The sequence below is a fragment of the Canis aureus genome, chromosome 10, assembly GCF_053574225.1.
Source record: "Canis aureus isolate CA01 chromosome 10, VMU_Caureus_v.1.0, whole genome shotgun sequence".
In the NCBI taxonomy this organism is placed as follows: Eukaryota; Metazoa; Chordata; class Mammalia; order Carnivora; family Canidae; genus Canis; species Canis aureus.
In genome coordinates, this window is record NC_135620.1 from 21,284,284 (window position 1) to 21,298,405 (window position 14,122).

At 36.1% G+C, this 14,122-nt stretch overlaps 1 protein-coding gene across 10 annotated transcripts in view; it reads right to left on the bottom strand.

Moving 5' to 3' along the window:
- The window catches only part of RAPGEF6 (Rap guanine nucleotide exchange factor 6), a 190,309-nt gene that overhangs the window by 48,181 nt on the left and 128,006 nt on the right, over positions 1-14,122 (bottom strand). For all 10 annotated transcript variants that reach the window (XM_077911554.1, XM_077911550.1, XM_077911553.1 and 7 more), the window contains 2 exons: positions 8,276-8,516; positions 1,511-1,668 (listed from right to left, as the gene is read on the bottom strand). In XM_077911554.1, the coding sequence (XP_077767680.1) occupies positions 1,511-1,668; positions 8,276-8,516 (399 nt within the window). The remainder of the gene's footprint in view (positions 1-1,510; positions 1,669-8,275; positions 8,517-14,122) is intronic.

The window sequence follows — 14,122 nt, forward strand, 5'->3', positions numbered from 1 at the left end:
GAAATCACAGTTGTGAAGATATGTGCCACACTCAGGAAAGACAGATGAGGTTAGAGTGGGGATAATGGCAGGAACAGCAGGCCATTAAACCCCAAGGGGGTTTACAATCATGCTGTAAAAACTGGACTTTGACAATTATTATGTTACTGTAAGGTTACAAATCCACTCTGCCTTGTCATGATGGGGCTCAGACTGTGTAAAACCACATTCTTCTTTGCCAACTGGCCACCTCTTAGATTATGCCAAAAAAGAGGCATCAAAAGCAACTGTCAGGTTAGAGAATGGAAAGAATTGCTGCTTTATGTTTCTTCTTAGTACTTGCTTCTTTATCATTTTAGGTAAATAGTTAACTGTATACCTTAACAACAATTCCTTTTATTAAATTGATTAAGTATCTCCTTATGACTGAAGCTTGACTAATACAAGAAGCACTAGAAATTCCTAAAACAAAGTAATGATTCATTAAAATCTTTGCTCCATAAAGAACAGTGGTAGTCATATCAAGAGAAGGATGTGTCAAAGACAGATTATTGGGTTTAGTACTCTCTAATATTTAAGAGGCAATTGAAATTAAAAAAACAAAAACAAAACCCAATGTATAGAATGAATTTCACCAAACTGTGTTTTTATGTTATGTCCAGTTTTTATTCAAGCTGCTATAAACTTTACTATTATACTTATATTCCCTCCTTTCTAATACATAATTGAGTTTCCTCCCTTGTGACAATAGCTGTTAGAAACTTCAGCATGAAAACTGAAGCTGAATCACAACTACACTAATCTCTGTAGACCTACCTTTTTTCTCTCTTCTTGGACCCAATTATACATTTCAGTTTTAGTTGTATGTGTCTTCTACCGAAAGCAATCTCAAATCCTTTGTATATATCCTGATGGATATACTAATAATTCTTAAGTTTTTCTTTCTTGTAATGACATTTTATATTATACCGGTAAGTAACAATTTCTGCCTCGGGGCATGAATAGATGCAGAAAAATTAACTTGATGTCCCACATGATGTTTAAACCCAAAAACAGTAATGAAAAGATGCTAGTAGTATATTTAATTAACAACACATGACAATAAAACTCTAGCTTCAGGTGCTGGGAGAAAAATGTGTTTCTAGAAAATTACTAACACATTTCAGTACATCACAGATGAGGCCACTGAGCCTACAATAAATTCCCTTCCCCTTTTCCACACCCTGGATAATTTGTTTCTTGACTGCGAAGCATTTCATAACTGCTTTCATTTCACTGCTCTGATAAGGGTTACCAAAAGACACCTAAATGTAATGTCTTTTCTATTTACTTCTACTTCATATTGGAGTAAGCACCATTCCATTCCAGCTTATACAAAAACACACAATGTTCTCTTTAGACTTTTGCAATAAGTCATAACCTTGACATAAGAGGGATGCAAGCAAATATACTATTTGATACACAAGGCTCCACCACCTAATTTGTCACTTTGGCAACAAAATGGCTATATGAAATCACAAATAAAAATTACCTGAAGGATTAGAAAAATCCAACATGCTGGTGGTAGGCTGCAAGAGATCAGGGCTGCTGGATGAGAGTGTTCCAGGAATAGGCATGATAGCCAGACTGTGCCTGCAGTGTCTTGTTCCCACAATGCTGTCATCTTGTGACTGGCTCAGGCCTCCATCACTTCAAAAGAATGTCACATATCACTTTAAAGTATTTGAGAATTCTTAATGGGGTAAACATTTCTTTACTTTGTACACTAAGGCATGAAGACCAATTCAAAGTGGTGACTTAAAAAAATTATATAATTACAGCAATTTAAAAAACAGAACTATAATAACGAATACACTAAAATAAAATTTACTTATATACTAAACATTTAACCTATACATCTAAGTAATTCTACTACCTCATAAAGAAACAGTCATACTGCATTTCTGTTGGTTTTGGTAGAGAAATTAAACTTGAACATTCAGGGAGCCTTTAAGATCAGCTAGTTTGGTGAACACTAATGCATGTATCCAACAATGTACAACACTACAGCAAAGTGTGCACTCTCAACCTAATAGGTTGGTGATCTTCTAGGCAAAGGACAGAAATGGATCTAAATCTGAACCAAAAACAGCAGGTTGTAGAAAACAAAGGGGCCAGGTCCAAGCAAAAAACAAGAGAAGTCTTTAAATGTATGAATAACCTGAGAATTGCCCAAACCAGTGAAAATGGGGAAATTAGGGGAGACAGCACACAGAAAAACAGTGAACACTGGGTACATGTGACAAGTAGAAAGAGGAACAAAGAGGACCAGAAGTCAAAATAGAGGAAAAAGAATCATATAGTCTAATCATATAGTCTCTAAAGTTTATTCTAAGGACACATTATTTTTTGTGTGTTACCTCAAGTCTAATTATTTACCTGTTCCCTAGATGAGAACACCCAGACCACAGCAGAAAGCAAGTCCTCTAAAGTTAATTCCCTTTAAAGGTTTCCAAAATATCAATTAAATGGTCATATTTAGGAAAATAAAACACTCCTCTTTTAAAATACTTTAAAAGTTGAGAAGCCAGCCCCTAACCCGGCATGGGTGTGGGACCTGGGATCCAACCTGTGGCTTCCTGCCTGGCTTCAGAGGGTACAGCAACCTTCCAGGCCTTTCTAAGTTCCTGAGAAAGCACAACATGAGCAAGGCCTCCCACAGTGCACCTGGTACCTTCTCAGACTCCAGAGAGGCTCTGGGCTTGAAGAGGGGAAAGCTGGGTGTGTGTGTGTGTGTGTGGGGGGGGGGGAGACATGGACGGGGGCGGACAGAATGTCTTCCTCACTTGGGAAGTCAGCATAAGACCTAGCAAGGCCACCCTGACTCCACACCCCAGCATTTCATTCATTAGATAATAGGTGCATTACTGCCAAATGACCTTATAATAACCCAGGCACCTTCTAAAGGATTTATGGTTTTGAATTGCCGCTTTTAATAATATTTGTTACATTTATACTTAACAGGAAAAATACGTTAAAGGGTTAAACCAATCGTTTAGGTTAACATTAATTCTCTTTTTTTTAAATTTTATTTACTTATGATAGTCACACAGAGAGAGAGAGAGAGAGAGAGAGAGAGAGAGAGAGAGGCAGAGACACAGGCAGAGGGAGAAGCAGGCTCCATGCACCGGAAGCCCGACATGGGATTAGATCCAGGGTCTCCCGGATCGCGCCCTGGGCCAAAGGCAGGCGCAGAGCCGCTGCGCCACCCAGGGATCCCACATTAATTCTCATCTATGTTTTATTCAATGTAGTGTTCTACCCAGTACTTGTTACACATACAGAAGTATCACAGAATACTTACCTGTTACCATGGAATGGATTAAATGAGTGGTAGGAGATACATCTAGAATATGTTAGAAGTAAAAAATAGGATTTAGGCAGATTAGGAAACTATGCCAGATGAAGTGCAGAGGACAGTTAAATAAACAACTAAAGGACTACTAACAGCCAGACAAGGAAGAGAGAGCTAGGACAAGCAAGACTGCAAAGGAGTCAGGGAAAAGCATGAAGACATGGAAGAAAGCAAGTGTCTCAAGAGCCAGCTATGTGTGTGTGTGTGTGTGTGTGTGTATATATATATACACACACATACATATATATATAAATTTGAGTTATTAGCTATATGACCTCAGAGAAATTTGTTTCTGGACCTTGGTTTCCTCATCTAAAAATGTGACTGATACTATCTCTCTCCCAGAGCTGCCTTAAGGATTAAATTAGGTTATGTAGGTGAAGATTTTGGAAGAGAGGAACATACAATTCCAACTTTTAAGAAAATAGTGAAGTACTTTTACTCAAGTTAAAATAAAACGGTACACACCTAGAAAGAATTTTTAAGGAATTCATACTGAAAAACAGAGAACGCAGGTGAATACAACAGGGACTATAGAAACAGGAAGTGTTTACCTGGGGAGAGAAAGCAGTCTAACTTGACAGAAATAAGGCTAAGAAAATACAATATCTGATAGGAATTTGTGCTTATGCTAAATTAGTTCCTTATAATTTGGTGTGTGTTGCTAAAGATCAGAGCTAAATGTTTCAAGGTTAGGTATGAGAGAAAATGGAAGGTGGCTTTCAGAGGAAATTGTACTTACAGCTTTGTAAGTAATCTCCAACAATTTAAATTATATGGAAAATAAATATTTAAAAACATAACAAGCTTTCTAATTTAATTTATTTACAAAAACAATCTGCCAATCTTTGAACACAGAGGGTCAAGTAACTGAATCCAAAGAAGCAAACTATTAAAAAAGTTAGCCAGTCCTATCAATAACCACAGTAGAAGCAATTTAACAAGGTTAAAAAGTTATAATTTTCTATTAAAGGGAATTGGCTGCAGTAGTTGCAGTAAGATGGAATTCACAATGGAGACTGAGAAAAGTGCATGAAACACTAAAAAGTCCTTCTCTCTTTTACTGATGTTATTTAACATTACCTCTGCTTTTTAATAAGCAAAAACAGGACACTGTACAGATATAATAATGTAAAGCTGGTTATAAATTCACAGTAATTAAGGTGTGAGCATGTATAAATGAAAACTACACTAATGTTATGTACAACTCATGCTATGACATGAATGAAACAGTATCTAATTGGCAAAATATCCATGCTTGTTTGGAAGCTGAACTGATAAAGTCCATTTGCAATTATGTCATTTCTTACCAAAACAGTCTCCTGAGAAGATGATGCAGTAACAGAAACAAAGATAGTTTTGAAAAATTCCTCGATAGCCCCCAACACTAAATCAATGTAGAATAAAAATTGTATTTTAGTTTCATATTATGAAACTGAAAAGGCTATTTAAAAAAAAAAACTAAAAGCTGAGTGATTTAAAAAAATAGAACATTGGTTTTCCTAAATTTCGAAATATTCTCAAGTCAATAAATACCCATTGCTAGGTCATTCACAGAGGTTCCTGAAAATGAGTAAATTTTTTCCACTTACAATTTTTAGGAGAATTCTTTCATTTTAAAATTATGTCATGGTTAGGGACTTTGGGTATTATCTATTCTTATCTCAACTATTTGTTCCTTCCTTCCTTTCATATGTAGGTACAGATGTAGGTACTTTTTCTTCCAGTATTTCTATGACAACTCTTAAGAGAACTGAGCGCTGCAAAAGGCAGAGTTCAAGGGCCTCCTTTCAAAGAACCCTGACACATAGGAGATACTCAGGATTGTGGAACTAAATTCATTTAAAGTTTTTTCTCACTTAAAAAATATTCATAGTAGAAAATTTAAAAAATACAGCGAACAAGAAGAGAAAATTGTAACACCACACCCTATAGATAAATAATAAAAATATGTAATATTTTTCCTTTCAGTTATTTTTACAATATATAGCACAATCTAGTTAACCAATCCCTTGTAGCTAGACATCTAGGGTATTTCCAGTTTTGTTTCATTACAGATAATACTACCAAGAACATCTGTATATAGATCTTCACCTAATTATTAGAAATGGAATTACTGACTCAAAGGCATGAATGTTTTTAAAACTCTCAATTAAAAAATGCCCAAATGCTTAATGGAAAGATTGCATGGTTTCATAATTCCACAGCAGTCTGAGCTTATTATTTGTCTGATATTATCAATTCAGGCCCTGACTATTCTCTTGTCGATCTGTGAAGAAACAAATGTTTTAAAAATAAATTGTGTATCCTTGATTACTATTGATACAGCATACGTGATTCACATCCTCTGCCTAATTTTCCACTGAAGTTTTAGTGATTTTTTTGTGTGTATCTATTAAAAGCTACCCTAATTCATTTGTAATGATCAAGTGCCAAGAAATAGGACATACATTCATTCTCAAAACTGCAAAGCAACCAGTCTGACAAATTAGTTTTCTCTGTAAAACAGGCTCCAGGAGAAAACCTTTATGATTTCTACTAAAATAACCTATTTTGTGGGGATTTATATGGCTGAAATTATTAGCATTTTACTTCACTGAAACATGTTTAGAAGAGATAGTTTAATATTAACTCCTGAAGTGCAGTATTTTATTAATGTTTGCATTCATAGCCAATAGCCTATTGGCACAAGAGACTCAATACAACACTAAATGGAAAAAAAAAAATTCCCTTCTGAGTGAACTATTTCTACTAGATTTTTCATTCTGTGGGGTACCAATATAAAGAAATAATGCTTAAAATACTCAAATGACTGCTCCTGGCCTCATTAATTTCTATGACTTCTACTGCAACTGAAGATAGAATCCAGCAGTAAAACCAATTCCCATGCCCTAAAGGAGATACTGTAGAGATGAGCTGCCTGACCTTCAGACAGAGCTGACTGGAATCTGACACTAAACAAGCAAAAGTCAGTTAAACCACTGTTCTCTGATTCTACAGAACATGTCACAATTATGCCCCTGTTCAAATAAAAACCAGTTAAGAAAGACAGTATGTATTCCACACCAAATCCACCAGGATTTCCAGACATGGAAAAGCACTTATCTATCTCTTCCAGCAATGGATAGCACTTAACTATCTCTCCTGCTTCATTACTATATGCACACACACAAGGCATTACCTCCTGAGAACTCCCTTTGTGAACTCTTCTCTGCCTTCTGGTCCTGTTTTCCCTTTTGCTCATTGCCCTTATAAAAGCTTCTGGTCATCCAAAATAGTCTTCTATCTTTATATTGTGAGCTAGCCCCTCTTATATTCTCCTTACTTAATTCTCATTCATAAGAATAAGACTATTCTTCCAGGGTTTGCTATCCTGCTATCATACTACAGTATGCTCAATATTAAAAGAACTTTGCTATTTTAAAGTTATCATTTTTATAAACTTGCCTCAAGGAGGGCAGTCGCTAAGAAACAATAAGTAACAGACTGTAGAAATGAATGACATTTAAGAGCAGAGCTCAGGATGTGTCAATTCTCTGTGAGCCCCAAATTAAATAAAAAACAAATATGTTTCCAACTGGAAATAAGAACTCAGGAAGAAGAGCATTTTCTGATCAGGCACTCTTTGAGATCTTGAACTCTGAAAAGTTGGGAGTTGATATCTACCTACTTCCAGGTTGCCTCCTAATTAGTGTCCTTGCTATTACTACACTACATCATCCTGCACTGTCAACCCCAAACCACCAAACACAACTAACAGAGCCTCTATGGCTCCCTCCGATGACATGATGGGAGTCCATATCTTCAGTAAAATATTCAAAGTTCATCATAATGTACCACTTATCTATCTCTCCTGCTTCATCACTATATGCACACACACAAATACACTCTACCTAACCTACCAAGCTTGTTCTTGCCTTTGTATGTATCAAAACATTTATCATCCTGTAATGTTTGCTCTCCCTTTTTTAGATCATCAACTCTTGGAGAATAAAAAACTTGCTCTTTCTACAGTTCTATAGTTGGACACTATGACTAGTGTATACTGTGTGGAGAATAAAGGGTTCATGATATGAATTCCTGAGAGGTAGGAACTACCTCTTTTAAGCTCTTTAATTCTCACTGAGCATAGTGCTGGGAACTACCAGGAGTCAAATATTCTCTGTAAGTATGTTGTACTTGAATATGCTTTCTTTTCCTTTTCTTTTTTTCTCATTCACTGTCTTAAATTATTCTACAAATACTAAGTGCCTTCTACGTGCTAAGTACTGAACTTGATTAGAACTTTTGTGATTCTTTTAAGTAGCTAATATAAAATATATAGATATAATATATATGCTAGACTCATTCCCAATAGTGACACTTCAGTGTCACTGAATTCCTAAGTGTCACTGATTCCCTAAGTATTTTAGAGACTTCTATTTAAAATCTCAAGGTTTTATTCAGTTTTGATGACCTCTCAATTTAGAAATAGAAACATTTTGATTAAAAAGGTCACTTAGAATTCAGGAAGGAATAAATAGTGCAATAAGAAAAAGATGATTTAAAGGACAAAAAACTAGTATCAGCAAAGGTATCCCTAAGTTTTAAGATGTTCCAATTTGTACATCAAAGGACTGAAATTAGACCAAAAATACACAAGATTTCAAAAACTAAAACGGGTAGTCATTCCTAAAATTCAAAACAAAGCTACTGGAAGAATATATAATCTAGCAGTGGTAATATCATAGAAACAATGGAAACATATTGGGAATTTATTTTCTTATTTGTGGATTACTTACAGATTTTATGATGCGTTAGTTTTATAAAAACCAACGCTGACCCCAAATTCCCATCCCCCAAATAAAATTTTACAGTCAATTGGAAAATGTTTATTACATCACTGAGATTAGCATTACCTACCTAAACAGTTTTGGAGGTAAGATACTAAACCGTGTTTTATCCAAAATTTTCCTAATTTTGTTTCTTCCACCTGAAACAGTGTTTGCTTTTATTTTCTTATTTCCTTTCTCCTGTGATGTGTGTTCAATATCTCCCGGTACATCCTGGATTGAATGGCGATTACTTTTTTTTTCAGCAATTTTAGGAATATGAGGAACACCAGATTTTTCTTGTTCAGTCCTACTAAGTAATTCTTTGAACACTGTGGAAATAAATAAATAAACTTGTCATTTCTTTTCATTAGCAAGATTTCATAGGAACAACAAATTTGAAAGATAAAGTCACTTTCTATTACGTGGCCTTTTAGTCTCATTCATTAAACATTAGAAAATTTATACTAATCCTTCATCAGCCATATCCCACTTTTCAGTTTTTTAAGATTTTTAAGTAATCTTGATACCCAACCTGGGGTTCACACCCATGACCCCAATATCAAGAGTCATATGCTCCACCAAATGAACCTGCCAGGCACCCATAAGAACATATTCCAATTGTTTTTAAAAAGTAGGCTTCCTGCCCAAATTAGGGCTCGAACTCATGACCCTTAGATCTAGAGTTGTGTGTTCTACCAAGTGAGCCAGCCAGGTGTCCCTCGCTTCAGTATAAACGACCATACTTCTGATATTGTCCAAAAGTGATAAAAGGGTCACTGGCAAACATGGAAGTGGGCAGGCAGAATATTTGAAAAGCCCAGGGCTTCCTATTTAGCAAGAACTGCTACATAATAATAATAAGCAACATAATTGCTAGTCAACTGAAATTTTATAGAAACAAGTATTTAGATTTTATTATTTACATGTTATTCCTTAAAGTATATATAATTTGAGACGAGATAGAAATACTGTAGTGAGGCTCAGTTTTGTAAAATTTAGCCATTTAAAAAAAAAAAAGTTTTGCTGGACCAGTTTTTACCAGAAATCAACAGCACTAAATTTCATAATAAATGACAATTTCCTCGAGATCACATTTATGAGAGTTCTATCACTGAGTAAAGAAGCTAATAAAAATTCACTACAGGGGTCTGAAGCAAATGACCTATCATTGTTAGGTAACTTCATGTTAACTCAAAGTCTGAAGAGTTATTTCATCCTTAAGGAAAGTGAAAGCACACTGGAAGTTGTGCCTGTCTTGCAATCTCTGCCTAGATCAGATTTTTCACCTTGTCAGTGGGAGCTATACTTCTTTGGAATCAGGTGAAAAAAAGACTAATCTGTATAAGACTAGTAACTATAATTAGGAATTAGAGTCACCTATTCCAGTTAGGATAACCTATATAACCTATGTTTCACTAACCAATGTCATGAAAGAATTATTTTTGGTTGTTTCAAATATGTATCCTTAAATAAGACAAATCAACTACTAAGGGGAAGAAAAACCTAAAAAGATAAATGCCAATGTAGAAGGTAACCTAAAAACTCATGCTGTCTGGGAAGGTCTGAATAAAAGAAAAATGAAGCTATATATTGTTGAATATGCAGGCCTTCAGAAGGTACAGCTTTTAATGGTACTATTTGGTACCTTTAGAGAAGAAAAGCTTTAAACTGTATAAATGTGCACTGAAAACAGAAAACTGTGATCTTTTTGTTGTTGTTGTTGTTTCAGAGATAAATCAAAAGTTTCCTTCGATATCAAATGAATTACAAGTCAGATTCCAACAGACAAAGACTTAAAGATTAATGTACTGGAACATAAAACAGCTTGATAATCAGTTGTACAAGTGGACCATCTTAAAAATTTCAACCAGGATGATATATTATCAAAGCATATAGGAAGTTTATGAAAAGCACATTTTCTGTCTTTAAAATAACAGAAATCTTTAGGAGTCACCTTTTAAAGATATTTTGCTTGATTAAAAAGCAATAAATTCCTTTTAGTTCCTTCGGAAAATTTTGCTTTATTTTAAGCCTAGTGGTAAAGGTAAAGATGCTGTTTAGAGCTAAAATCTATATGCACTTATGCAAAAAATATTTACTGACCTACAAACACATGCCAGGAACTCTACCAAATGTCTGCAGATTTCCCCTATTATGGAACAGTAAGTCTAAGATACATGCATGGTACAGAAAGAATATAACCAAAGGAATGTAGCAGGAAAGGGAAAATCCTCCCTAATTAAGTCACTGTGTAAGAAGAGTTCAGTAAGGTGAGTAGACTTTAACTAGACAAAGGGAGGGGAAGGAGGAATTACTCTAGGTAGAGGAAATCTCAAGTTTCAAGTCCCTGTTGCAAAAGGAAACTTCAAGAAAATTAAGATGACTGGGAAACCAGGTAGATTGGGCCTAAAAATGCTCTGGTGAGGTCTGACTTTTCTGACACACACATACACATACACACACAACACACCACAAGCAAGCAAAGTCAAAAGACAACTTGTGGAAATATTTGCAACCTTTAAGACTAAAAGATACTGTCCTTTTTTAAAATAACACAAACAATAAAAAATAAGAAACTCCGTATAAAAATGGAAAATGAAATGACCTTGTGGAAAAGAAATGGTAACATGTAAAAAAGGTGCTCAATTTCCCTCATCATTAAATGATGTACATCCAATAACCCAAAAGTTGATTATATCTACTGCAGAGGCATTCTTACACAATGATAAATAAAAGTGGAGGTAGATGGAGATTAACCCACCTTATCAGTATATCTGTTTAAGCATAGAAGTACAAAGGATTTTTATTTCAAAAATATAAATAGCAAAAACTAGAAAACAACCTAAAATATCCATCAATATGACATTAGCTCAATAGATAATAATACTGCAATAGATTTCTAGTCAACAATTACACAAGTAAATCTGTATCAACTCTTGTGCAAAGATCCAGAATAATGTACAATGTGGTTCCACTATACCTTTCTTTAATGTTTTATTTTCTAAAACTTACACATGTATTAGTTTTATTAAAACATTAAAATGCTAATATTAAATGATCTGAGTGGGGAGATTTTCAAAGGCGTTAGAAAGCTGTGAAAGCTAAGAGGACAGACAAGCTAAAATTCTAGAGCAAGAAGATGGTAAACTAAGATTGCCTGCTTTTTCTTCTCTAAGTACAAAGTCTAAACATGAAATAGCAATCAGGTAGAGGAACCCTACTAGAGGAAAAATAATTTTTGATGGCTTCAAGAACTGGCATAAAAAACTGGAATACAAAGAAGCCCCAAAGTAGTGCTGTATTTCAATGGGACCTATCTACTCTTAGCACAATGCAGGAGGCTGGGGACTGGCTGAAAATTTCGTACAGTCTCACAGTACTGAGGGGACAAAGCTACATAAGAGAGAAGGATGTGCAACAAACATGTGACATATTTACCTGCTACATTTTGCTCAAAAGTTAAGTTCAAAATCTGTGAAGGGCTGAACTTGAACAAAAAGACAAAAAGCTACCAGACTCTGAACCAAAAGCCATGCCTTAGGTAGAGAGTGGGGGTGAGGGCACAAGTACAAGGCCGAGAAAGCAGAATACAATTTCCCACAATCTCTCTGCACTCAGAGACAAAGTACCATTAGAGAAGGTCCCTGGATCAAGTACATGACAAATCTCACCCTCAGTCTGAAACCTGGAGACAGTCTAAGCAATTCTGTAACCCAGCCTCACCCAGCCCAATTCTCCTTACCTTATGTGTTTAAACAGAGGAAACGGCAAACCCTTTCTATGAGAAAATATTAATTTCCCTATTTGCTAAGATTTCTTCACATACTAAGTACCACATACCAAAAAACATTGTAAGACACACAAAATAAGATAACCTGGAGGAGGGGGGAATACAGAGAAGAAAAGATAATCCAAACTTTGTAATGAACACACAAGAGTTTTATAATAACCATTATAAATATATTAAAGAAAATGCAGGGGAAGAGAGAAAAATGGGTGAAAACATGATGCAAAAGACCACTGGAATTTATAAAAGGTATTCAAAGGGGGAATTCTTTTTTTTATTTAAAGATTTTATTTATTTATTCATGAGAGACAGAGAGAGGCAGAGACATAGGGCAGAGGGCAAAGCAGGCTCCTCAAGGCAGTCTGATGTGGGATTTGATCCTGGGACTCTGGGACCACACCCTGAGATACCCAGGTGTCCCTCAAAGGGGAATTCTAGGACTAGAAAAATAATTATCTAACAGTAAGCTCACTGCATGTGTTCAACAGCAGACTGGATACAGAAGAAAACAGGAAAACTCAGCTTAAACACCTAATAACAGGTCATTAGAAAATACCCAAATTGAAGCACAAGGAGAGGAACAAATGGAAAGAACAGAACAGAATGTAAGAGATGTATGGGACACAGATCTTTTAACATCTAAGTCACTGATCTCACATGGAAAGGAGTCAGACAGAGTAGCAAAGGCAGTATCTCAAGTCATAATGGCCACAATATTTCTTCAAGCAAAGAGACATCAATGCATAAGTTCCAAAGTTGAGCAAAGCCCGAAACAAGATAAATACAGAGACTTATAACAAAGGATCCTTGTTACAGTTACAATTGCTCTGAGTTCTGTTTATAAGCCATGGAAAATGTCCCCCTTTTTGTTTAGCCTTCTGTGGGCTGTGGTTCTGATGTTCAGTTTCAAAAGCTTTGAGAACTATCTCCATCTGTTGCCTTTGTGCCACCCCTCAGTCTGGGACCTGAGCAGAGGTCTACTGGTGTGCCAGGGAAAACAATGGAGGTGCCCTTGGCTTCTTGAAGCCACAGCTCCACTAAAGGGTCCAAAAGGTTCTCCTCTGAGTTCTGGCTTGTGCAGCCTTGTGTTTCAGGCTGTTGTCAATGCTACTGGATTACTTGGAGGCTGATGCCTGACAGAACGGAGAAAAGGAGGGGAAAAAACTGTGGAATTCCCTTTCCCATTCAAGCTTTCTCCTGAATCCTTTTTGTTTCTCCTGAATCCTTGTTGTCTGCACATATCCAGGTTTCAGCTAGCCTTGAGTGCAGCTCAGGAGATACTGGAATGGGGGGGGGGGGGAGGAGGAGAATAAAAATTTCATAGATTCATTCACTGCTCGTAGTGGGACTTTGAATTTTCCAAGTTCTTGAATGGGAGGATCATGCTTCTGGCCAGGTTTTATAGTTGAGCTTAGTGGGAAATAAAGGGTGGCATGTATTCACACCATCTCACTTGGGAATGGAACTCTTTATTTGATTTTTATCTTCACAGATATAAGACAATTATCTCATAGTCTATGTTTGATATTCTGGACCGCCCTTGGTTCTGTTTCTGTTGGTTGCATTACACTGACTTTTAAGGGAGCCTCATAATCCTTGACTGTTTGCTCGACTTTCTGTTTGAAAAACTATTTTTATAAGTCAGAGGTTACTGGTAGAATCCTCAAAAAAGAATTTTTATGTTTTAAAAAACAAACCTTTTTTTAAAGGTACCTTGTACCTTTAAAAAAAAGGTACAAGAGCCAGAGCCTGGCCAGAGCCAGGACCAAAAATTGAGGTCCTTCTGAGCTGCTTAGAGTAGAGCCCACACCCACTTCAGAGTTAGCCATTCAAGGTACTCAGTAAAGGTTGCAATGGTAGAGTGTTCCGGCCCTAGTGGGCTCCCTAAACTAGAAACCTGTGATTTTACCCAGCAGTTCCTTTTTTCAGCTACATTCTATGGACTGAAAATGTCCATGAGGGAAAAAAAAAGACATCTTTTTGGGGTATAGTTTCCAGAGAGGGGGAAGGGATATGACACATGCAGACTTCATGCTCCTAACAACTGCAGGATTCCAACTCTTTAGCCTTCTCCTGGGAGTCTACTGCCCAAAGAGGCTGTGTCTCAGGTGCTTTTCTGTACTGGTGAATGTCCCAGGCCTCCAGTAC